This window comes from Cariama cristata, unplaced genomic scaffold (genome assembly GCF_000690535.1).
Source record: "Cariama cristata isolate BGI_N322 unplaced genomic scaffold, ASM69053v1 scaffold3292, whole genome shotgun sequence".
Taxonomy (NCBI): Eukaryota; Metazoa; Chordata; class Aves; order Cariamiformes; family Cariamidae; genus Cariama; species Cariama cristata.
This window is the reverse complement of record NW_009604318.1, coordinates 50,227-73,546: the sequence shown is the minus strand read 5'-3', so window position 1 is coordinate 73,546 and position 23,320 is coordinate 50,227. Positions and strand designations below refer to the sequence as shown.

At 41.2% G+C, this 23,320-nt stretch overlaps 1 protein-coding gene across 1 annotated transcript in view; it reads right to left on the bottom strand.

Moving 5' to 3' along the window:
• Positions 1 to 23,320, bottom strand: part of ADAMTS17 (ADAM metallopeptidase with thrombospondin type 1 motif, 17) — a 181,495-nt gene that overhangs the window by 117,821 nt on the left and 40,354 nt on the right. The window contains exon 6 of the mRNA XM_009695531.1: positions 603 to 708. Within this exon, the coding sequence (XP_009693833.1) occupies positions 603 to 708 (106 nt within the window). The remainder of the gene's footprint in view (positions 1 to 602; positions 709 to 23,320) is intronic.

Genomic DNA, 23,320 nt, shown 5'->3' with positions numbered 1-23,320 from the left:
ATCACGTTCTTTGCTGTTTTTTCCAGCCAGTGTTCAAAGTGCGTTAGTTAGCTGTGACTGAGCTGATAAATCAAGTTATATGATTTCTTTCTGTTGATCAAATAATACTGCTTAAGGGCATTTCCAAAATACTGATGTTTACAATTTCAGCCACAGTAGATTACTTCACATGCAGAGATGAAACCATTACCAAAGTATTTAACTATTAAAATCCTTGACATAGACATTTGAACTTCTGAGAAAATTTAGCAAGTTCAAAGATTTTGAAGTTGATGTCATTTTTTTTGACCTATTCTACAGTGTAAACAAAAGCAGAATTTGTCTCTAACTACTACCATCAATCATTTAAGCAAATGAGGCCTCTTTGTGCTACTCAAAATTAAAACATAGAGTGGAAAACAGAGGAAGATCAAATAGAAAGATTTATGTGTGCTGAAGTGAATATTTACATAAGCCTCTTAAAACTTAAGTTATTTAGCAATCTGCTAGATTTATGAAATCATAACAAGCATGCCACACTAGTAATTTCCCTTGTATGGTTTTAAATAAAAGTATGCTACAGTAGCATAAGGAAAGAAAGAAACAGAAGGACAAGTTCTTACTTGTGCCCAAGTTCATGTGCAATTGTAAATGCCAGATTGAGACCGTTGTCTTCAGCAAGCACACACTTTCTCTTGGCACTGCAGACACCTCCCAGGTAAGCAATTCCTGCAACAGAAACACAGAGAATGTTCCCATCAGAATCAGTGAAACAGCTCATTCACTCAAAACATACAGTCGTAACTCAACCAAAATGATAAAAAATGCGCCCAGTATGAAAAATATTAGAGCAGTTTGCTGCTTTACACAAAATCATCTGAGTATTTTGTTCATCATTCTATTGAAAAATCAGTCTAGAATTTTGTCAGACAGGAAACAAATTAAACACAGTCATCTTCACTGCTTTCATTGGAAAATATATTTCACTGTCTCAAAAGTATATTTCACTGACTCAAAAATTCATCTAAGCTTGTCTATTAATGCCCTCTACTACAATGTTAGAAGATGCAGTGAAGTAGCCTTAACAAGCATTTCAATGGAGTTCTCCCATTTTCAGAATAAAGTTGGGGAGAAGGAATAAAACAATAAAAGCAGAGACTCTGAAAAGTTCTTCCATTTTCCCCTTATTTTCTCACTTAAAGAAAGCAAGAGTGGCAGACTCAGAAAAGCTGGCAAGCTCCTGTTGGCGAGTCACAAAGCCAATGTAGGTGGCAGAAGTCTTTTATGACTTAGTGGAATTTAGGATTTGATCCCATGCACAATTGCACAGTACTCTCTACACCTGTTTGTGTGGGCACCACAAATGGCTGCAGGTTGAAGTCAAAAAGGAATTCAGAAGTTACGGCATGAATCTTCTGCGATGGAAAAACAATAGTCCTCACATGCCCTTCCTGCATCCAGACTGTCCCCTGCAGAAAGCGCAATTGTACTTGGAAATGTTGTGATGGCATCACAGGCCATGCACAGGACAATTTGCTGATGAGATTTTGTTTCATCTGCCACCTAGAAACCACAGTTAAATCATTGGGAGTTACGCACAAAGGTTAAAGACAGAGTCTAAGGATGTCTCTATACAAGTCCCCCATTGCTAAACGAGCATCTCTCTAAAGCCACACAAACAGTTCAAGTGTGTATATAAAACAAGGTTACCAGATAGCAGGCAGCAACCTAAATGCCAAGTTCATCCTGCCACTTCACATATCCTTCTGCCATGCTGGAAGAAGGGGAAGTGTAAAGACCTTCCACAAATGCCTGTCAATTTTTTCACAGCAGATATATTTGTTTATATTTAACATAAAACAAGAAATCTATTTCCTCACTGTAATACTGTTCTCACAGAGGGATAGCTAAGATCTAGCTGCCTTTAATGAGCAGAAAACAACCATGTAAGGGAGACAGGATCTCTTGGTTTTTTTCTTCTGTCAGAGTTGACAAAGCTGTGTTTATCAGGGTAAAACTTTAGACCTGGAAGAAGTCCAAGTCTGTTTTTATGAGTTTTGACAACAATATGGATATGGATGTTTGTTGCCAGGGGGATTCTGGATGGAATGAAGGGATGGGCAATAGCCTTTTAATTCAGCACTAGCAGCAGAGAGTGAAGGCAGTGCAGAAATCAGACACTAACGCTTACTTTAAAAGTGCTGACTGTGGAAGGTCAGATTCATACCACATGCAAAAAATGAAATCAAGATTTAATCTTTTTAAAGCAATGACCACAGAAGGCTGATTTCAGCACTCTTCTTCAACCAACTTGCTTTTTACTCACAGAATAGTCATAAGGATGTCAAGGAATTGCTCAGGAAGTCATATGTTACTTTGAGAAAGATTTTTGAGGTCGCAACCTCAGCCCACACACCTGATGGCCTAATGAATGGGTCATAGAACAGAATCTCAACTGTAGGTGTCTCCAGTGTGTCCTGGGCTATGAACATGCCTTCTGTTTCTTTTAAAGATCACAAAACATTTCTGGTTGACTCCTGAAAGGTGAGTAGATATTTCTCCTGATTCATATCTGCTACCATGCAATCTTATGGTGACTTACAAATAATAATACCCCCTTTGCCTTTTGGGGATGAGGCAAACATAGCTCTGTAATAAACTGACCCAACTCAGCTGAAATAAACTTTTATTGAATAGGGAGGGATATTTTGGTTACCTTTCCGCAGTTTTAGGTATGGCTAACAGCAATGACCAGAGCAGGATTCTTACTGGAAGTGTTTTATTCCTACTACTAAACCTGATTATTCCACCTTTATCTTTCATTTAACCAGTGCCAACACATATCTCAGTTGTATCTGATACATGATGTTTTAACTGAGAAGCAGCAAAACAGTATTGCATCTCAAGCTCGGTGGTCAATCATGCAAGCCAGTTTAGCTTCAAATGATTCATGCTAATTTTGTTCTGATAAATGTCACAAAATGAGGCTGAGTTAATGTCTGCTGTCACTTGGAGATGGAAGGGGCAATATTTCCATGTTTGGGAGACGTAGTATAGCAAAATAGTCTAGAATTCTGACAATATATTAAAAGAGGTTAAATATCAATTAAAATGTCAAATACATTACCTCAAATGGTAATTCTTCTGAAGTCTTTGGTTAGTGGTTCTAATCCCCACTGAAACTCACTGGCAATAGCACTGCTCTGTGCTAAAAGCCTCATTATTCAAAGGTGGAAAACTAACGATTAAGGATTTGTACATCCATCAATGGCTGAAAAAGAAGTGACTGTGGCTCAGTTACAGACTCTTAGTTACCTTGGTTTTACTATTTTCAATGCTTAATGTGAATCCTGTGTGGCCATTTTATAATATGTGCAATAGCCAATTTAAAAATGTAGACATCTAAAATTAGTTTCTTATTACAATTGTTAAAGACTTCTGTTGCAGTGGAGCCCAGGGATCAGACAACATAGGAACAGAAGTGGACTGGGCAGGGAAACTTATAATCCTAGAAGAGCAGAGAGCAGAAAACTTTGCAGTACATGAAATGAACTCAGTAAGAAGTCCAGCTCATGAACTGCTGAGTGCTTATTAATAAGAGTCATTCTGGAACAGCAAGCCAGTTATAACAAATTGTTATAACATTTTAAGCCTGAAAAAGCTTGCCTCAAGAAAGTTTATGAAATATATATTTTCTATCAAACTATTTCCTAAGACTGTGATTTTCTTTCGGACCAATACATTTTATCATTAAATCTTTCATTTGAACATAAATAGCAAATACGCAATTGATCTGCAAACATAATACAGTTCTTTAGTAAATATATCTGAACCATTAAGATAAATGCAACTTTTTTGTAACTCAATACAATGATCCATATAATTGATATGCAGAGAAAAATACAACTTTAACTGACAATGCTAGTAGTACAATGCCTTGGTAGCTGCATTAATATGATTTATTTTCTTCATTGGGATGGACACTGCTGTTTGCCTCTCAAAATTCCAGATTGTTACCTGAGCCTTTCAAGTCTGCAGAAGTGGAATAGAAACTTAATTAATTCAGACATGTCTGCGAAAATCCTGGCATGCTGTGGTTCTACCAGGCTAGGAATAACATAAGAGGAACTTCTCTTATTTGGTAATTTTGCTCCTGGCCCTCTCTAGGAGACAAGTGTGTGAAAATGAAGAATAGGGAAGAAAGTTGAACTGTCTGGGTTTTTTGTTTGTTAGTTTTGTTTTTTTAATAAAACCCCAGACTTCTCCTGTGCTCGTGCAAATACACAGACAGTGGCCTTCTTCAGGGAAAAAAAAAGTCCTTATCTTTCCAGATACACTACTAACTGCCAGCGATTACCACAAATCTATTTTTAATATCAAAAAAGGTCAAGGAGGAGCATCAGTTGGAAAGGAAAGTCCATTACTATTTTTACTATTACAAAATGTGAGGTTTTTTTTCCTTCCTTTCATGAGAAATTGCAAAATTACAGTCCATAACTTCTGTGCTTGGGTTTGAATACACAGAGCTATTCTGCACTTCCACAGCAAACCTGAGGACACAGGCAACTGTGTAAACTCAGATTTATCCAAAAAGTTGTCATATATAAACAGTTTGCAGCTGTTGGCCTTTCTGCCAGCTAATGAGCCCTCTACTAGCAATATCTCTAAGGGGAATGATTACATTTATCCTACCAGCTCAGCTAGGCATTAGGATATTACATACTTGCCACAGTGATAGCCAAAGCTGGAAGAAGACAAATTCTGGTGCATGGGTTCACATTTCATCCTATTTGAAACACCCAGGGCTTCCTTCTGACGACTGTGGAATATTCACTCAGCAAGTGGTTTGTCCAGGTACTCCGGCTTTCAACTCTCTAATGTCTTGTTTTCATTGCACTCCTAATACTTTAATCTCTTCTTTTACCAGCCACCTCTGGATACAGAACTTTTACTTGATTAAAACTTGGCTAGCTTTACTCTTCTCAATGTATTTGCTGTTGGGAAGGGAGCCAAACTTGAAGTCTTGAAGTCTGCTTGGCACAAATGGAGACTCACTGCATATCCACATGCGCAGAGCAAACCTCCCATTCCCCACCATTACTAGTTTGGTGTTGAGCTGATGTTTTTCTCATCCTCCCACGATTTTCAATTTGTGCAGCTCACACATTCCCATCAATTACATTCCTGTAGCCTCTCTTAACATCCTACAGAAGTAAAATAAGGAAACCCTAGAAGTGATTCATGCTCTGCCTTTCCATTCAATGGCAATGATACGTTTGACAGAGATGCCCTGCCTGTATTTACACATCAAGTCAGTCACCAAGGGAATCTTTCAGTGCTATGATACTTAAAAATGAAAAATACTTTTCCTTTCTATAAAGCCTACATATAAAAGGTTCCAAAATTTAAAAAACATTAAAGAGGAAGTACCCACTAAACCCACAATCCTTGTTCTACAGCTGAATAAACAGAGGTCCCAAGAAGTCAGCGGTATCCAGGTAAAAAAGAACAGTATCCATGGAAGGACCCTCTCCAGCATGTACAACACAGAATGGCTAAGGTTGTTACCATCACTGTCCTACTGAGCCTCCAGTTCCAAGTTTGGTTTACAGGGATCATCCAGAAGAAGCTAACAGGGTGAGCTGTTCCTTCATTTTATGAGAATGTGCTAATTCAAAGCCAGACATGCAATTTTAGTGGCACAGATTAATTTGGCTTAATGCTGGATAGTCATCTAGATGCCAATTTCTGTTAATCTTGCAGTAACAACATAGTTTCCATTAGAGTTTAATATTCACGTATGGAAACGTTTTCCCTTAGCAATAATTTTCATTGTCACTGTATTTAATGAAAACCATGCTGGAAACAATACCCTCATTATGAATCACAAGTGCAAGAACTTTAGTACAACCATCCAATGCACAAGAGACAACTACAGTCAGGTACAAAATCAAGTTAACAATCAGGCCAAGTGCTGTACCCGGTGTAAGCCACAGTATTTTGAACTCAAGTATTTCTAGGAAGAGAGTCTGATGCCATAGACCATCTGACGAAATGGGCTCCCAGGCACTGCAAGAGCCAGCCATAGCCTATTTGAAACAGGTCTCCCATAAGTATGTCTTTACCCTTAAAGGGCATGTGAAATATGAAATAAGCTCAATCTCTATGTGCCTGAGAAAGAAATCTACACTGACAACAGCGACACCATTTTTCCTCTGTTTGTGCTTAACCAAAAGACAGAGAATATGACTTACTATGTGTCTCATTCTCTTGGTGCCGTACAAGAGACAAAAATGAGCCCAGGGAAGAAATCAGTTCACAACTCACTTGATCTTGTTGAGTGGTAGAACTTCCACTCTCTGCTGAGGGCTTAAATTCCTTCCAGGGTGGGAGGTGGTTGAACCACATAGAGGAAACAAGGCAACACAGGACTGGTCCAAACACAACCCTCTATGCAGGACTGGGTAGGCACTCAGATAACAAGGGAATAGTCAAAGTCAAAGTCCTCAAACACAGTTTGTAATTCTGCAGAACTTAAGCTAGAATACCATCCAGGCAGGTGTATTGTGTATACAACTCCCCTACTTTTAGCTGGTGGAGGAAAGTAGTGGAAGTAGTTTCCAGCACTAATTTTTTTGAGCATTGGTAAGCCCATGCCTTTTCTGCAGGCAGATGATGATCTGAATTCCTGGGAATCCCAAGAAACCTCTTGCTAAGGGCACGTGAGGTTCACTTCTCTGACTCTACAGCACACATTTGTTTTCATACCAGGTTTTCAAACTGGTATCCAAGTCCCCATCTATATTCCTCCCTGCCTCACTGAGAAACTGGGCAGTACTACACCAACTTTACAGAAAAGTGAGCTAAGACACAACATTCAAATAACTGACTGGTAAGATCATGCAAGAAGCCACCACACCTTCTGAGAATACACATCAGACCCTGACTTTCAGTACCTAGCCAACTTGTTGCAAATACGCCTATCATCACAGAATCCTCTATCTTACCCCGAATTTCAACATGACCTCTATAAAACTCTGCTCCTTGCCTCCAAACCAGCATGACCTGCAGAGATGCAGCACGCTTTCCCAGAACTCAGTGTACTCTGTGGCTGGACACCTCCCCTATGGGACTGCCTGTTGTCCTGTAGTGCCCAATAAAATCTCTTCTTCCTTGTAACTCTGAAAACACTGTCACTTCCAGTATACACAACTGCCGTCAGAATCCCAAAAGCCCAGCAAGAAAAATAAATAGCTGAAACACAAAGCGTAGTTACTTTCTGAATCTCTTGATTTTCATTACACACACCCTGAAAGACTAACAAATAAAATCTCTCCCCGATATTCACAATACTAGCTCTGATGTTTCTAGAGCTGATAATGTAATACTCCTCAGAACACAAGGTCCTAATACCACAAAGAATGAAATACACAATACCATTTATAGGGGATACTTTTCTGACTACTGCAGATGCCTAGAGATACTTGGTACTGAAATATTGCTATGGTGCCCAAGGGTCTAGCGACTGGCCTGGGATGACATTTCACAAGACCAGGACTCTAATTGTGAGAGCCAGATTCCATGAGGTGCCTTCCTTAGTCTTTGCGAAATGCCTGCGATCTGTGCAGATACACCCAAATCTTAGCCACGGCACCACTGAAGCTCTACAGAACTCCTCAGGTGACTCTTTCAGCCCACACTGAACTCTGTGAGGAATGCACTGCCCCCATTTTCAAACAGATTACCTGACATCTAACCAGGGTTTGTCTATGCAAGTCACCCTACTCAATACCTTTCTAATAAAAAGGTTTTTGTGAGGCTAGACCTCTTCATGTCTGTAAACCTGCAAAGAAGGCAAGATTCTGCAAATCATTAGAGCTCAAAGGAACACTTTTGCTATCTTCTTTTTCTCTTTGTTTAGTTACTCTGCAGGATGGTCATTAATGGAACACGTGGAATTCCTTTCCCCAGCATAGCCAACTCTCAGCTTTAGCTTTCAGTCCTTCTGCAGGGCTTTTATGTTTCCTGGGAACCCTCCTGTGGTTTTCTAAGTTTAACGGATGAATCATTTATCTGCTCCTTTACTAACTTGCCTACACACAGACATTCCCCAAGATGTCAAGAGCCTCATTCTAATGCTACTTGCGTTGGATTTACACTGTGTTAAATCCCTGATTTAAGCAGAGCCTCTCCCAGTGTACAAGGGGCTGCCCAGACAGTTGAAAAGCCCTAGAGAACGAGGCCTCTCATGACTTTAGGGATAATTGTCCTCACCCAAGCTACTAAAAGGTTGCTTCAGATACCAAATGCACTGAGATGAAGAAAGGTGACAGATCTAACATCTTTTTGGCCTACGAGAGGCTTTAACCAAGGCCTACAAAAACATCCCAGACAGGCTATTAACAGTGCATTATGCCAGCAAATAGCAGACAACCTTCAGAAACCCTCAGAGGTTTGGCATGGGCATCTTTGAAAACTACGTTCTTTTCCTATGCGATTCAACAAGGATTTGTGATCACAAGCATAAATATTCACCACGCTGACCATATCTGAGGAGAGGTATGGCATTTGCAGTAATCCAAAGAAAGCTGGAAACAAGTATACTGGTTAGTCTCATAGAGCAGATATCCATCAGGAGTGACACTGGTATCACTGATCTTGCCTTGGAGCGAGGGAATGCATTAAAAGACCACCTGAAGTTCTCTCTAGCCCTAATTTTCTAAGCTTTTACAATAAAGCACTGGGATCTAAGACCTCAGCAAAGAAGGAGATAAAAAGAAATACCCTGTTTATTTGACATCTGCTCTTTGTTCAGCATGACATCCTCTATGCCATTAACATGGCTCCTCCCTTTCAGCAAACCATTGCTTCCCTAGATGACAGCACATTAATAAATCCTCTCCATCTAACATGACATGAGGAGTGGCTTAATTAACTGGAGCAGAGGAAGCAGGGTATCATCTACATGTTTACTCTACTTTGATATGCTAACAGCCACATTCCAGAGAGCTTCTCCCGCACACTCCCCAGCGACAGGAGCCAGGGCTGCTGCTGAATGCAGGTCTCCAACAGGCAAAAACACAGTTCCTTTCTGCATTCCTGTTTCTCTGGTTAAATATGAAGTTTTGGATATTTAGTCCAAATCAAGCCACCATTCCCAAACGTAGATTCCCAAACCCTGGAGCTAATTCACCACCTGTTTATAGACATCATTACACAGTGCTGAAAGTCTCCATGCTCATGCTCACACAAGGAAATACATGGGCTTAATTCCTCAAAGTAAGATATATTAGAACAGCTGTACTCCTGTTAGGAGGAAAGGCAGGGGAAGAGCTAGCTAGGTGGATCCGAGAGGAGGACTCCAGTTGGGGAGAGACTGATGGACTGGATGAGTCAACACATAGTGTTGGGAAGTATACAGCAGCCTGGCATAATTCAAATTTAGTGAACAAGGGAAAAAGACAGATGGGAAGAGATTAGGGAATCAGAAGAGATGGGGACAAAAATGCAGCAAATGGAGATAATATGGGTTTTCCAGAAGTCTTCAAGAAACATGACTTTGATCTCGTAAGCCGCAGGGAGTCACTTCTGTGGGAGGCAGGGGTCAATGAGGGCAGGAGATAAGATCAGAAGGGAAGATGAGCATTCTGAGAACTTCTGTGTGTACTTACTGCTGGAGAAAAATGGATCTACAGCCCTGGGTCATATGTCTCCGGCATCATGGGTTCACTTGAGGAAAGGCAGGAGCTGGACTGCAACAAGGCCTGATGAGGACATGGAAGTATTCAGGCAGGTAGGCCTATGCCTTAGTGTGAGCAAAAAAATGGCACTTAGCATAAGGAAAGGACAGCTGTTAGAACTGGTACAGAAACAAGTAATGGAAATCAGTTGGATATAAGCTACTGAAAGAAAAAAGAGACAGGCACAGGGGACAAGGTTGTTCGAGGGTATCTTGCACCAAAAAGGAATCAGATCCACCAGAATCTGATCTCCAGGAGAGATCTGATGCTTTTAAAAGACTATAGGAACATGTGACTGTGAACTCAAAGAAAACATCAACAACAACTGTGAAACCAAACCGTATATCAGGATTTGGGTTCTGACCCTTGAAAGTCACCTCTGCCTGGGGCTCAAGGGCATTTGGATTTGAACACCTTCTGTTGGCAAAGATGAACCTGCTGGTCCTTTCTACAAACTGTTGTAGAATTAAGCAGGATCTTCCCTTCTCACTGGTGTGCCAATATTGCCATGATAATATGCAAAAGACAGGCAACCTACCAAGGCAACAGGAGCACTCAGCACTGGATTCAGGTGTATTTGTGGAGCTGTGTGAATAACTGTCTTTCACTTCAATGGCTGAAGCAGAGAGACAGGATGGAAATGAATCCACATCTCTCACCTGCTGGATATCTTGACAAGAGGAGAGAGCTCCACCTGGTCCTTCTCTAAACAGCCTTCATGAATCTCACTCTTCACTTTCTCAGATGTTATAAAAATCAAAATTATTTCAACATTTCAGTATTTTAATTTTGACCCGTCCTGATTGGTGGAATAGGCCTGAACTCAAGAACTGCTTCAGTGTCCCCTAAGCTGCATCTTTCAGGAAATAAGTATCTCACCAAAAGAAAAAAACCCAAAACAACTCTGCCATCAGAAAGGAAAGTGCTCAAGGGCTACCACGTCCCATGCTCACCACTCCGCCACATGCCTATGTTAGTCCGCTAACTCCTGTTCTCAGGATAGGTTCCCATCTGAAGGTTATAACCTTCCAAGAAATGTAAAAACAACGCTGGCATTGCCTGCAGTAGCTGCAGCTTTGCAAACTATGTAGGGTTCCAAAACCAGCTTTGAGGCTATTTTCATCTTGCTTTTTCAGATGCTTTTTCTGTGACTTCCAGTTTTGAATTTGTCAGTTTGTCCCTGCAACTCAACTGAGCCATCTGCTTCAACAGAGGGCCTGAGTTCAGAGAGAATGAAGGGGATTGAAGAAAAAGATCAAATCAGACCTTTTAATGAGACTGCTAAACAAAGAAGAACATGGAATTCAGCAGCAGGGATCCTGGAGCCTTCAAATTCCTCAGTATCTCCCTTCCAGAATGAAGAGACAAGGTCAGACTTGGCAATAAATCAGAAAAAATATTTGGAGTCTCTGTACCAAACAGCATCTGCTTTAAGAGCTAACAGTCAGGGTCCAGCATTCAGTTCCAGATTTTGTTTCTCATAATTGCAAACACTAAGAAACTCATGAAGCTATTCAAATAAATTAAAAGATTCTTTTAACAGTTTCAAGACTCTTACTGAGCCATGCCCATCTCAGCCTGCTGTGGTGTTGGTCGGGGGTGGTTTCATGAGCAAGGATCAGTCCTGCAATGGCTAAACAACATTCAGTAATGTATAATGAACAATGTTTCAGTGTCTGGAGAGTTTCAGCACAGTCTGCTGAGCGGGACAGTTTTGGAGATGGCTGAACACCTGTGCTGCTGATGAATGGCATTCTTCCACAGCTCTCAATTAAATTCTTTCCATGTTCTTAAAGAATGACTAAGCAATTGTTACGCTCAAAAACTGAATGAATCTATATTTTTTGAACATGTTAATATTTAAAGTGTATTTTATTTTTAGATGGTGTATGCATGTCAAGCTGTTCTCTTGGCAAAATAATAGCAGCTCAGGCGACTAGCAGAGCAGGCCAGCAGAGTGGGATGATTCACAGTAATCAAACTTTGAACAGATGCTTTTCCAAATTGCTTCTGTGATACTTCTCAATTACAGCTCCTATATCCTGACTTACAGGGCTATCTAAGCTCCTGGCTTCACTTTGTCAAGCTGCCAGCCAACACACACACTGATAAACTTACTTAGCAATTCTTCCTCTAGCCCTTCTGTTTTAATTCTTTGCTGAGTGCTGATTTAACCTCACAGCCTGCCTGACTTGACAAAACTGACAAACCTGGGATTTCTGCCTGATAATGTTAATAGGGTTGAGCTATTCTGTTGAAGTCAAAACTTGAGTTGAAAAGCTTGTGTCATGCAAGAGAATGAAGCCGGTCCCCAATACCTCAGCACTGGCTACTACCTCTGCTGCCAGGAGTAGAGAGTGAAATGATCCTTCCACGTCGGCAGGCAGGAAGAGGAGACTAAGGCAGTGCCACGGCTCCGCTTCTCTCCTCATGCAGTACCACAGTCAGCACATCTGCTCTGGCGGAGCGTGATAGTATGGTGGAAGGGGAAGTGACAATAAAAAAAAACCCCAAAACTAAACTTACTGAAAAATTAATGGCTTGATTTCCCACACATTTGCACTTCCACTTGGGGTTTCTGATGTAAATGTGGGTGATGCAATCTTTCCCTCAGTGGCAGCATCAAAGGGAGAGGGCTTTCTCCTCTACCCAGTTTCCTAGTTTTCAGAAAACTTCCAAAAGCCTAATGTGTCCAAGATTCATATCCTCAGATTTGACTCAAAAGGGCCAATGGGTTAAAAAGCTATTAGGGAAAAACTGTCATTGGTATAGACAGACAGAAGCACAAAGCACACACATTGCATACACACACAGTCAGCAAATCAGGTAAAAATGACTATTAACCTAAGGGGCCCTCCTCCGGGTTCCCAGAGCTGCTGTTCCAACTTCCACCCCAAAGGAAGAGAAGGACCCGCGTGGTACTTTATGCGGACATAAACACATCACAGCGTGAGCTTGACAGAAGAGAAGTAATGGCTAATTTCAGAGTTAATGTAGCTAGAGATATTTTTAATATGACCTGAATCTAGTTTCTTTAGTACCTCTTTCTCTAAACGACTCAGAAATAAAATGTCACCTTTAAAGTAACACAAGCTAAAGAGAAATTTTCACTAAGAAAAAGACCAGCATGAGCTTTTCTCACACTTAATAAAAAGAAATCTCTCATGTTCAAACTCAAGCTCCTGTGAAAGAAAACACAAATTTGGATGAATACTGCTTGCGATGACTGACAGCAACCAGAAGAGTCCCTGGTGCCTCACAGACACAAGTCAAGGCACAGTCCCAGTCCTGAGGCCTTTATAGTCTGAATTCAGAAATGACAGCACATGAGGCTCACAGGGGGGACTGCACCTGCAGGCAGCACTAAAGAAACTTACTGTCACAATATCCTGCAGAAGCCAGTGGGACATTTTCATGCACACATGTTCATGTTATTGCTCTAGGTCTTTGTGCTAAACTATCAGGACCAACAAGGGGAGAACTGCCTCTTCTAGTCTCACGTGCTTCTAAATAAAACACCCCTGGGAAGCGCAGAAGCTCCTATATACTTGTACGATGTCTGTGTGAAATTTCCAATTCTGAATCAAATCTTTGTGTCCCTGATTGAAAACTACGTGCTGAGTCTGCCCCATGGTTTGTAGGGGTTTTCTCAGCTGTCAAGCCCCACTCAGTAAGAGGCTCACTGAGAGAATTTGCAACGGTAACAGCTGTACTTTCCAGCTATGCAGATGGGGTATTTTTGTACAAGCCTGCTTTGGTGCCCAGTGGCAGTGGCCTCCTGTCAGCTGCCAGGTAATGAGATGCATTTCCCAGCAAAGCCACCTGATTAATGACAGCATAAACAGCTTCATGGCATTCACAGAAAACAAGCTGAATATGTATTACATCCTATCACCACGGGCTTGATCAAAATCTTACTGAAATCAATGGCAGTATTACCACTGGCTTTGGAGAAGGCGCATTAAGCCATTTCCTGGCTTCTTTTACTTAGTTCCCACCCCCAGGAGGCTGGTCTTTGGCTTTTTTACTTCAGTGTAAAGCCAAAAAGCTTTATTTACTTCGATGTTTAGACCATGTTGTGGCTCACAGACACTGGTGCACGAGTGGTTATTCTGCATCACTGTAAACACATCGGTTCTTTGAACAAATATGGACTACAGTTTTCCCATGTTTGAAAATGCAACAAGCGACACAGATAAAGATAAAAATAGAAAAGAGAGGGATTGTTCTAAGTTACTCAGTCAAAAGCTGTCACTTTTAATCTGTCATTCATACAGGAAAATCCCAAGGATCTAACCATCACAGCAAACACACCTCTGCACTGCAACATAAACCACAGCAGTCAAGAGCTGGAGCTCATCACGGAAAGGACCAAATGCTCTCAGAATCCAGGACCTTTCTCTGAGCCGAGAGCATCGCACCCTTCCCCATTCCTCAGTTTCAGAGAGACATCGCAGAGAATGCAAACATGAGAGAGGGCTGTGCCAAGACCCTCGTCTCTTCACTTTGCTCCTCAGAGGGAGAAGGGAAATGGGAAGATTCAAGTGAGATAGATAAACACATAGAAAGAAACCTGGGGCAAATCGGAGAACATTATGGAAGAAGGCAGTGAGACACAGGGAGGAAGAGACACAAAAATTAAACATAATTAAGTTACCATACTCTCATGAGGCAACCGACATCTCTGAAAGAAAACTACAAAGCTTAGGACTTCAGTAGTCCTAAGCAGTATTTTTGTGTTGCAGGATCTGAGGCCCAGCTTCAGGAAAGCATCGCTACTTCAGATGCCGCTTAAGTATCTGTCCAGATACAGAAGGTCAGGCACTAATCACAGGGAAAACCGTCTGGAAGGACAGAGCAACTCCAGTGCACAATGCTGCTTTTCTGAAGCCCAAGTGTGTACAGACATTTATAAGAGGTCATCAAAGGGATTAGAAGGAGCACCAGTACTTCCCCAGAACTGACCAGGAGTCAAGACATAGGGCAGGAGAGGCGTAGTCAGGAATTTCATCCATACTTGAACCCAGACAAGACCAAAGTAGAGAGATAGTACTTTCCCTCTGACCAGCAGACACAGCTAGAAAAGCAGACAAACTAGTGCATAGAAGATAGGAAACATGAGTCTACATGTTTGTTAAACAGATATAAAATATAAATTCTAACTAGAAATCTTAACTTCAACCTTTTACTTTTCTCTCATTTCAAGAACAACAAAGTCTTATTAGGCTGATGGACTCATTTTAGAGTATCAGTTTAACGTTTCAATAAATAAAAACATCCACACAGAGCTTCCTGACTTACTGGCCAGTTTTTGTATAAATAACTGCAGTGTTTACTCTGTTTGTCTACTACAGCGCAAATATTGCTGTACATGCTAGAGCTTGATGGATGACATTATTAAAACCAACAAGTAGATCCTCAGCAGAACATTAATGTGTACCCAGCAGTCTAATTATGATCAGGCAGAGCCTTAATGCAAACAGATCAGGCAAAATGGTTACACAAAAATGTATGACACAACTACACAAAACCAACAAATATCTTCAACCTGCTGACTCCTCATGACCACTAACTAAAGTAGAAATACAAGGCTAATTCCAAGCTAAGCAAACAGAGAAATCCTTAGCATTCTACAAATCATGCTGAAAGAGTACAGAAGGAGAAAGATATTTGATGGGTTGCGTCTAGGATCATTTTTTTATCATAGAATCACAGAATGCTTTGGGTTGAAAGAGACCTTTAAAGGTCATCTAGTCCTATCACCCTGCAATGAGCAGGGACATCTTCAATTCGATCATGTTGCTCAGAGCCCCATCCAGCCTGACCTTGAATGTTTCCAGGGATGGGGGCATCTACCACCTCTCTGGGCAACCTGTGCCAGTGTTTCACCACCCTCATTTTGAAAAATTTATTTCTTATATCTAGTTTGAACCTACCTTCTTTTAGTTTAAAACCATTACCCCTCGTCCTGTCGCAACAGGCCTTGCTAAAAAGTCTGTCCCCATCTTTCTGACAAGCCCCCTTCAAGCACTGGAAGGCTGCTCCCCGGAGCCTTCTCTTCTCCAGGCTGAACAACCCCAACTCTCTCAGCCTGTCCTCATAGGAGAGAGATGCTCCAGCCCTCAGATCATCCTCATGGGCTCCTCTGGACTCACACCAAGAGGTCCATGTCCTTCTTGTGCTCAGGACCCCAGAGCTGAAGGCAGTACTGCAGGGGGGGTCTCAGCAGAGCAGGGTAGAGGGGGAGATATCCCCTCCCTTGACCTGCTGGTCATGCTGCTTTGGATGCTGCCCAGGATAGGGTTGGCTTTCTGGGCTGGCTCGTGTCCAGCTTTTCATCCACCAGTATCCCCAAGTCCTTCTTGGCAGGGGTTCTCTTCATCCCTTCATTCCCCAGCCTGTATTGATACCGGGGCTTGCCCCAATCCAGGTGCAGGACCCTGCACCTGACCTTGTTGAAACTCATGAGGTTTATTTTTTATTTTAATAAGTTCAACATATTTCTATCAGCTGATCTAGAGGTAAAAAGATTTGTCAAACTAATTCAGACAAGCACCTCGCAGATTATAGGATTCTGAACCTGAAATTTAAAAGCATATACAGCACAACCCTTGTACCCAAATAAAATTCCAGGGGTTCAAATGTCAGTTTATATATACACATACATATATATATATATGCGCACACCCCAGTGAGGATTAGGCTAAAAATTCACCATCTCCTACAGTCACCTTCCTATCTAAATTGGCAGGAACTTGATAAGGAAACCCCAGTATTTTCTACAATGAAGATCAGGTCAAATTCAGGTATGTAAAATTCAAAGTACTCTGCCATGCATTTAGGGATAGTAATTTTTTTCCAGAATGGGCATTATCAAAAGAGGTATATGTTCATAAATGGATACAGAAATGCAAACACATGCACATACACAGATATATTCACATATTTTTGCATTGATCTAACCAGGAAGCAAAAAGAAACAAAGAAAGAGGACCAATTTCTCTCCAGTCTGTATCCCAACCCAGGGAATCACATTTCTTCAAAATAAAAAATTGCTCAGAGGAAGGAGAAAGCTAAATGTTAAACCTATCAGAGCAACAGATCGATCACAAGTGCCACATCATATTCACTCAGGGTTAATGAAGATTGGTGTAATCTCCTATCTAGAAATCCATGCAATCTGCAAGATAGTTGAAAAGCCAAAAGATCCTACAAAATCTAAATCTTTCACTGTATACCAGCACTGTTGATTATTAATGCCTCCTCCCTACCTAGGTTGTGCAAAAATACAAAATCTTATTTTTTACCTCATCAGCTTATCCATTCCTCAGGAGACACAAGCCCCGAGGCAACCTTTGTTCCCTGTAGTATCTGACTAAAAATTTTGAATTGGCAGAAATATAATGGACCTTTTATCAGTACTTTTTCCTACCTACTCTTCAGGCCACTGAAACTAATTATTTCCCATGTTCCATGACCACAAACGTCAGACATTAACTACTGCAATGAAACTCCATCACAAGCTTTTAGAAAAAGCTAGGAATGTGAAGCCCACTGCATCTCCCCCTTCTCCTTGTCTGTTCTGGCAGGAAGAGGCTTCAAGAATTCCAACAAGTTACTGAGCCATGATCTTGCCTCCTTTCCTAGAAACCATGTTGGCTTTCTTTTTATCTCTTTTTATCTGTTAGGCCTGTTTGCTCACCTCTACCCGTTTAAACTTTCCCAAGAAATGAGGTTAAAAGAATTATTCGGGATCTTCTGGACATTAAACAAAGAAATGCGAATTTGCTGATTCAGCAGGCCAATATTTAGCTGAGCATTATCTCCACGCCAGATGTTCTAAGATGAGGCCAAAAGATGACCAAAGTTATCCCAAAGACATCAATTCTGAGCAAATTATGAAGTTACCTTCTTAACATAGACACAGTCTCCTGTGGAGCAGAAGAATCAGCTGGGATGGCTGACATGATTACCGCCTGTTTTCTGCCTCATCCCTCTCCAGAGTTTGCTGTCAGGGAGCAGCTAAGGGAGGCACTGCTCCAAAATGGAAGGGGCGCTGAAGTCGAGCATGATAAGGCAGGTAGAGGCAGTGACCTCACCGACAAAGGCGCAGTCTCGCTGCACCCAAGCAAGGTGAGCAGAGAAGTTCTTAGCAGAACTCTCCTGAGCTACTTCCCTCAAAGCTAGGCACCTGAATGACTACCTACCTAAGTTGGCCCAGGCCGCCAAATTCCCAGGAGGGCTGGGGAAGCAATCAGGGCCCTGACATTTGCCATCCCTGTAATGCATCCTGCATCTCCATGAGCTGCCACGGTTCACAATCCTACATGTTAATGCAAAATTATATGGTAAATCATCTTAGTTGCCTGTAACTGCTTCACCCTCTTTCTCAACTTCCTAAGTGCTTCTTGAGAGGTCTTTTCCACTTCTACAAGCAACAACTACTAAAGGAAGTCTAGCTCCCTGATCACTCACTTTTTACCATCTACCATTTAATAAACCGCAGGATTCACAGTGTTGACATACAGAATTCTTGTCCAACAGTCAAATATAAAGGATTAAAAAGAAGCACACTGAAATATGTTGGATTTTTATTTACATGGCATGATTTTTCAGGTGTAGGGCATCCAGATAAATTTGCATTTAAAGTTTAAATTAACTTCCACTATGGGCTACAGAGCATTTATACCACTTCTAATGGTATATCACTTCTAGGTGAGACCTCCAAGTAGGCAAAATTTACTCCCTTTTTGATTTACAGCTATAGCACAAAACAGTCACAGCTGATCAGCTTGGAGCCAGGAAACTACTAAATACAATTCTATCACTTACAGTTTGCTGCATTGTAACCATTACTCAGGTGTGGGACAGAACCTCTAAAAACAAGACTGTATTTTTAGATGCTGAAATACAACTGTCACCACAGACCATGAAGCAGTCATCTTCTTTAGCCCCTCAATTTTTGCTGAACTGTGAATACAGCACAAATCTAAGCATGAAGTGGGATGTCCCTGTAAAATACCAATTTTGTCAACAAAGTGGAGGTGCTTCTCTCTAACACATGATGACAAACCATGGTCTATGCATTCTTGGGTCAGCTCAAAACTTCATCACCTTTCCCGCAGCACCTGCCATTAACATTTACAGCCATGAAGTGAGCTTGTACTGGATCATACCTGGAGCACATTTCCTACTGCATTTTCAGCATGCTGGTAAACACAGGGAAGATTTTCAGTGGTGCAAAGTCCTGTTACATGCCCAATTCCTATTTGCATTACGCGTAGCACAATCACAACTGAAAGGCTTGGAGCTTGTGCTGAGGCAGTGGAAGCAGGAGAATTGTTAAATAAAACCCAACAACATTCCAAGGACTTAAACTGACTTTCAATCTATTGAAGGCAGTTGGTGTAGCAAAATCCTTCCAGGACCAGACACCCTGCAAAATGGGCTAGGTATTATACTAGATCATGTTACCAGATGGTTAACCAAAGTTGAAAAAAAAAAAAACTAACAAGCAAAAAACAAATCAAAATCAGTGAAGGTCAAGCTTCCTTCTTGGGGATGGGGACGGGGGGGAAGTTTAATGCACACTTCCCAGTGCTGTTTTCTTGGTTATCACTAGTAAAATCTCATGTCTATGTTATTTAAAACTTGCTCTCAAAATTGCATTTAGTCTTGGCAGCTGCAAGACAAAAGAAATGTAAAAGTTCAGTAGGCAACTGTCCTTCATTTCCTTCCTTTACTCTTACATATCCTGTGTGCAACTGGAATGCTTCTATTTGATTATCCAGTGGAGCAAATGCTACAATGAATGCAATCATGCCTTATTACCCTACATGTCTGTAGCCTATTGCACAGCTATGTACAGATGTCTTTATACAGCTTGGGTTTTTAGCTACAGGGTCTATAAAACAATAGAAACTATCTGAAATGCTTTCAAGCCAGCAAAGGATAAAGGCACTGTAAAGCAGTCAACTGGATAAAAGCCATCTATGTCTGACAGGAGGAGAAGAAAAACCTCAGAGGTTTCTCAATTATAGATGCGTCAGCTTTCTTAAACAATATGTGGCTACAGTCTGCAGCAAACTGACCAGGGCTGGAACATGTAAACAGAGGTAAAAAGAAAGACCCAGGCAGTGGAAAGAAGAAACACAAACCTCTGGCCTGTTGAAGGGTTGAATCATTATTTTACTGACCTGAAGAACTGGCTGCTGCCCAAAGAAGCTGAGCTTCCCCTGGGAAGGCCTGAGAAAAGGGGCCTGGACTGAGACTCAAGAGCTGTGGCTTAGCCCCCAGCCAGCTCTGTCCTTTGGCATGTCCCTTCACATCTCTAGGCTTCATTTCCTCACTCAGCACAATAGGGATAACAGTTCTGATCTCTTTGGTAAAGAGCTTTGAATTTTACTGAGGAAAAGCCCTATTTACAAATTCATTTCCTTCTCCTCTCAAGAAATTCGTTTTTACAAATAAAATAAAATGCAAAAAAACTTCAGTGTACTGTTTAATGGCACAGGTCTATCGGGGGGCACTGTGAATTAAGGGGTAAGGCACTGGACTGGAAGTCAGGATGTGCAAAATCTGTTCCCTGCTCTTGGATAAGAAACAACGAGCAAATGCTTTTATGACTCCCATGTTTTCCCTGTCCACCTGGTCTGAAGCGCGTCATAGCAGAAAATCCTGCTTTCTACTGCAGAGAATCTTGGGTTGGCATTTCTAGCACAGATAACGATAGTGATGGGTTATTTACAGCAGGTACTGACAGCAGGTTTGACACTGTAGAAAACATTTTTTCTCTTTCCACTGCCTTATATTATAAAAGAGAAAGGAGGAAGCAAGATGAACTATGCAAGCAGAAGAGATGATTTTGTTTTATGTTCATTCTTGCGAGAATCCCCCAGAGAAACAAATCCTCAGCAAGAGGAAGTGATGGAACTGGGGTGTGAAGCTGGTGAAGCAGTGCAGAAAGCATGCAAAATCTGCAATCTGCAAGTCTCCATTTACATGGATAAGGCGAGAGACAACAGCAAAAATACTATAAACCCCAAAAGAGAGAAATGGTTTGTCCAGAGACCTAACATAATGAGATTGTTCTGCTCATGTCTGCCTCAAAGGCTTCTCAGCTTCACACACACAGTAGCAAGGAGCAGTTCCAGAGCTTTTCTTGACAGTTGTTTGGCAGTGTGTGCTTAGCTGGACATCAATTAGGCTTCTGCCTTCAGCTTGTCTGTTTGCAAACACAATGACCACTTTCAGAGATAAACAGCAGAGATTTCTTTAAGTGGTGATTAAATGGTATTTAGCCATAAGCAAAGCCTTAGTTCTTAGGCAGTGTCCCACAGATCATCTCTAATTTAGAAAATAATCAAGGCAGAAAACTGTCTAGGAGATAAAACTATAATTCAGAAGTTCTAGCATAATATATTCAGGTGAACCAAAAATGTAAGAACTGCCTGCTGCAAAAAAGAAAAAGAAACATTAAAAAAATCATGTTTCTGATTGTTTTTTACTCCACGCTAGCAGGAAAACTTACTGAATTGCTTCTGAGGGATACCATCACATAAATTCATTGGGAACTGTTAGTTAAAACAGTAATGAGGAATCCTTTTCCTCACAACGATGGTATGTCCAAGCCCCAGATGTAGGAAGCGGGTGAGGGGTAAAAAGATGGGGAAGGAAACATCTTATGCAGGTATCTCCCCTTTAAGCTCTGAGACTGAAATTCCCAGGTGCTTTGTGTACATGTCTATATAATTTCACACAGACATAAATGGCCCTGGAGTGGAATGCAGTACATGTTTGCACCCGTACCAGTCAAACTGCACAATGATTTAGCACATAAAGTGAGTTATGACATGGAGCTGAAATGAAAGAACAAAGTCAGAGCATCAGAATAAATATCAACAAAGTCATGGGAATATTTTCTCTCATGACATACTCCTTTTAATAAAGGCAACAGAAAGCAGCTTAGTTACACACCAGTTTGGCATCAGGTTAGGATTTGGAGTCCTAGATGCCTGATGGGAAAGTACCATAACACAATTTTTGTAGCCAGAGAGTTCTCTGAAGATACCTTTCATTCAACTAGTAATCAGCACCCACCTTGTACAACAACAAGGTGTGATGGCCCGAAGGATATTTACTCAGATATATGTTGCCTGGTAAAGGAATACTATGGATCCTTTCCACAGCATTTTACACAGTTGTTCTCTTGTATTTATCAAAACACATTACCATGAACCATTAATAAAACCATGGCAGAAGGTAAAGTTTTCAAGCTAAGATAAGCTTAAACATCCTGCACCAACTTTGGGGCGAGTCACAATAAGGAAGACAAAAGCTCTGCCATAAGGCCTGACAGGAGCGTTTGAGCGAGCAGCAAGAAAAGCAAGACTTAAGATCAGCAAAGACTTAAGACAGGCTAACAAACAAGAGCAGGGTGGTAATCTGATGAGAAGATTTTGGACATGCTGCCTTACAGTTGACAAAGACTATGTATGCATTTCAGCAAGGCAGCTCAACTATCTATGAGCATTAATTACCCATAGCAGTTTGATGGTGGAGGAAATGAAAGGCCAGGTACAGAGCAGGAAGTGTGTTATTCCTCCCCGCTGACAGTATTTAGGTCCAAATCATGGAGAGAACAAGCTAGCTTCAAACATACACCACCACTGTGAGGCCTATTGTTTTATCTTGTGGGATGGGTGCTTGCTAAGAAGACAGATACATAATTGGAAAATAAAAGTGCTTGAAACACATTTTGGGGCTACAAAAGGAGAATGATGTATGGAGAAGAACTAATAAGGAACTGCTGGAGGTTTACGAAGAACAAAGCGTAGCAAACGTAGGGAAATTCCATGACCTCAGTGGGCAAGCCATGTGGTTAGCGTGATGGAAGACAGACCATCCAGGCCTCTCCAGGGAGAGCAGCCTCTTGGTGTCCAGGCCCAGCTGAACAAAGAGAAGATGAAGGAACAAAACTGAGCAAGAGCTTCTAAAAGCTCTGAACTACCACCAAGGAGAAAGAGACCCTTGGCAAAAAGGCAAGGGAAGGGGGTTAATCGTGAGAGCAACTGAGGGTCTGTGATACTTCAGAGCAAGGGACTGGAAACACATGGAAGAGGGAACAATGACAAATGTACAGAAAATCTGTCACTAACCCTCCCTCTACTAAACGCTTTCATTTATTTTAATTACACAAGTTAATTCTTGCCCCCAAGACATGAAACAAAAGAGAGAAGAAAAAAGTTGAGATAACTAGAAATTCAGTCAATAGCACTCACAGATTAATAAATTTTAAGAACAGAACAGACTGATCAACCACCTCTTTTCTACAAAAAGACCTTGCAAGGGGACCATATAAGCTCCAAAATAACGACGGTATCTTGTGTTTGGCTACGGCGACTCTTTCAGAAAGTAATTTTTCAGCTAAGGAGACCAAGAATCCACCACTGTCTTTAGTATATGGAATGAATAAAGACAAACAAGACTACTGAGCTGCAAAACAAACCCAAAGGCAAATTAAATTCAAATGCCTTACTTTCTCTAACAATAAAATCAGAAAATAAGTCTCTATAAAATAATATCAGCACTTCACTCAACCA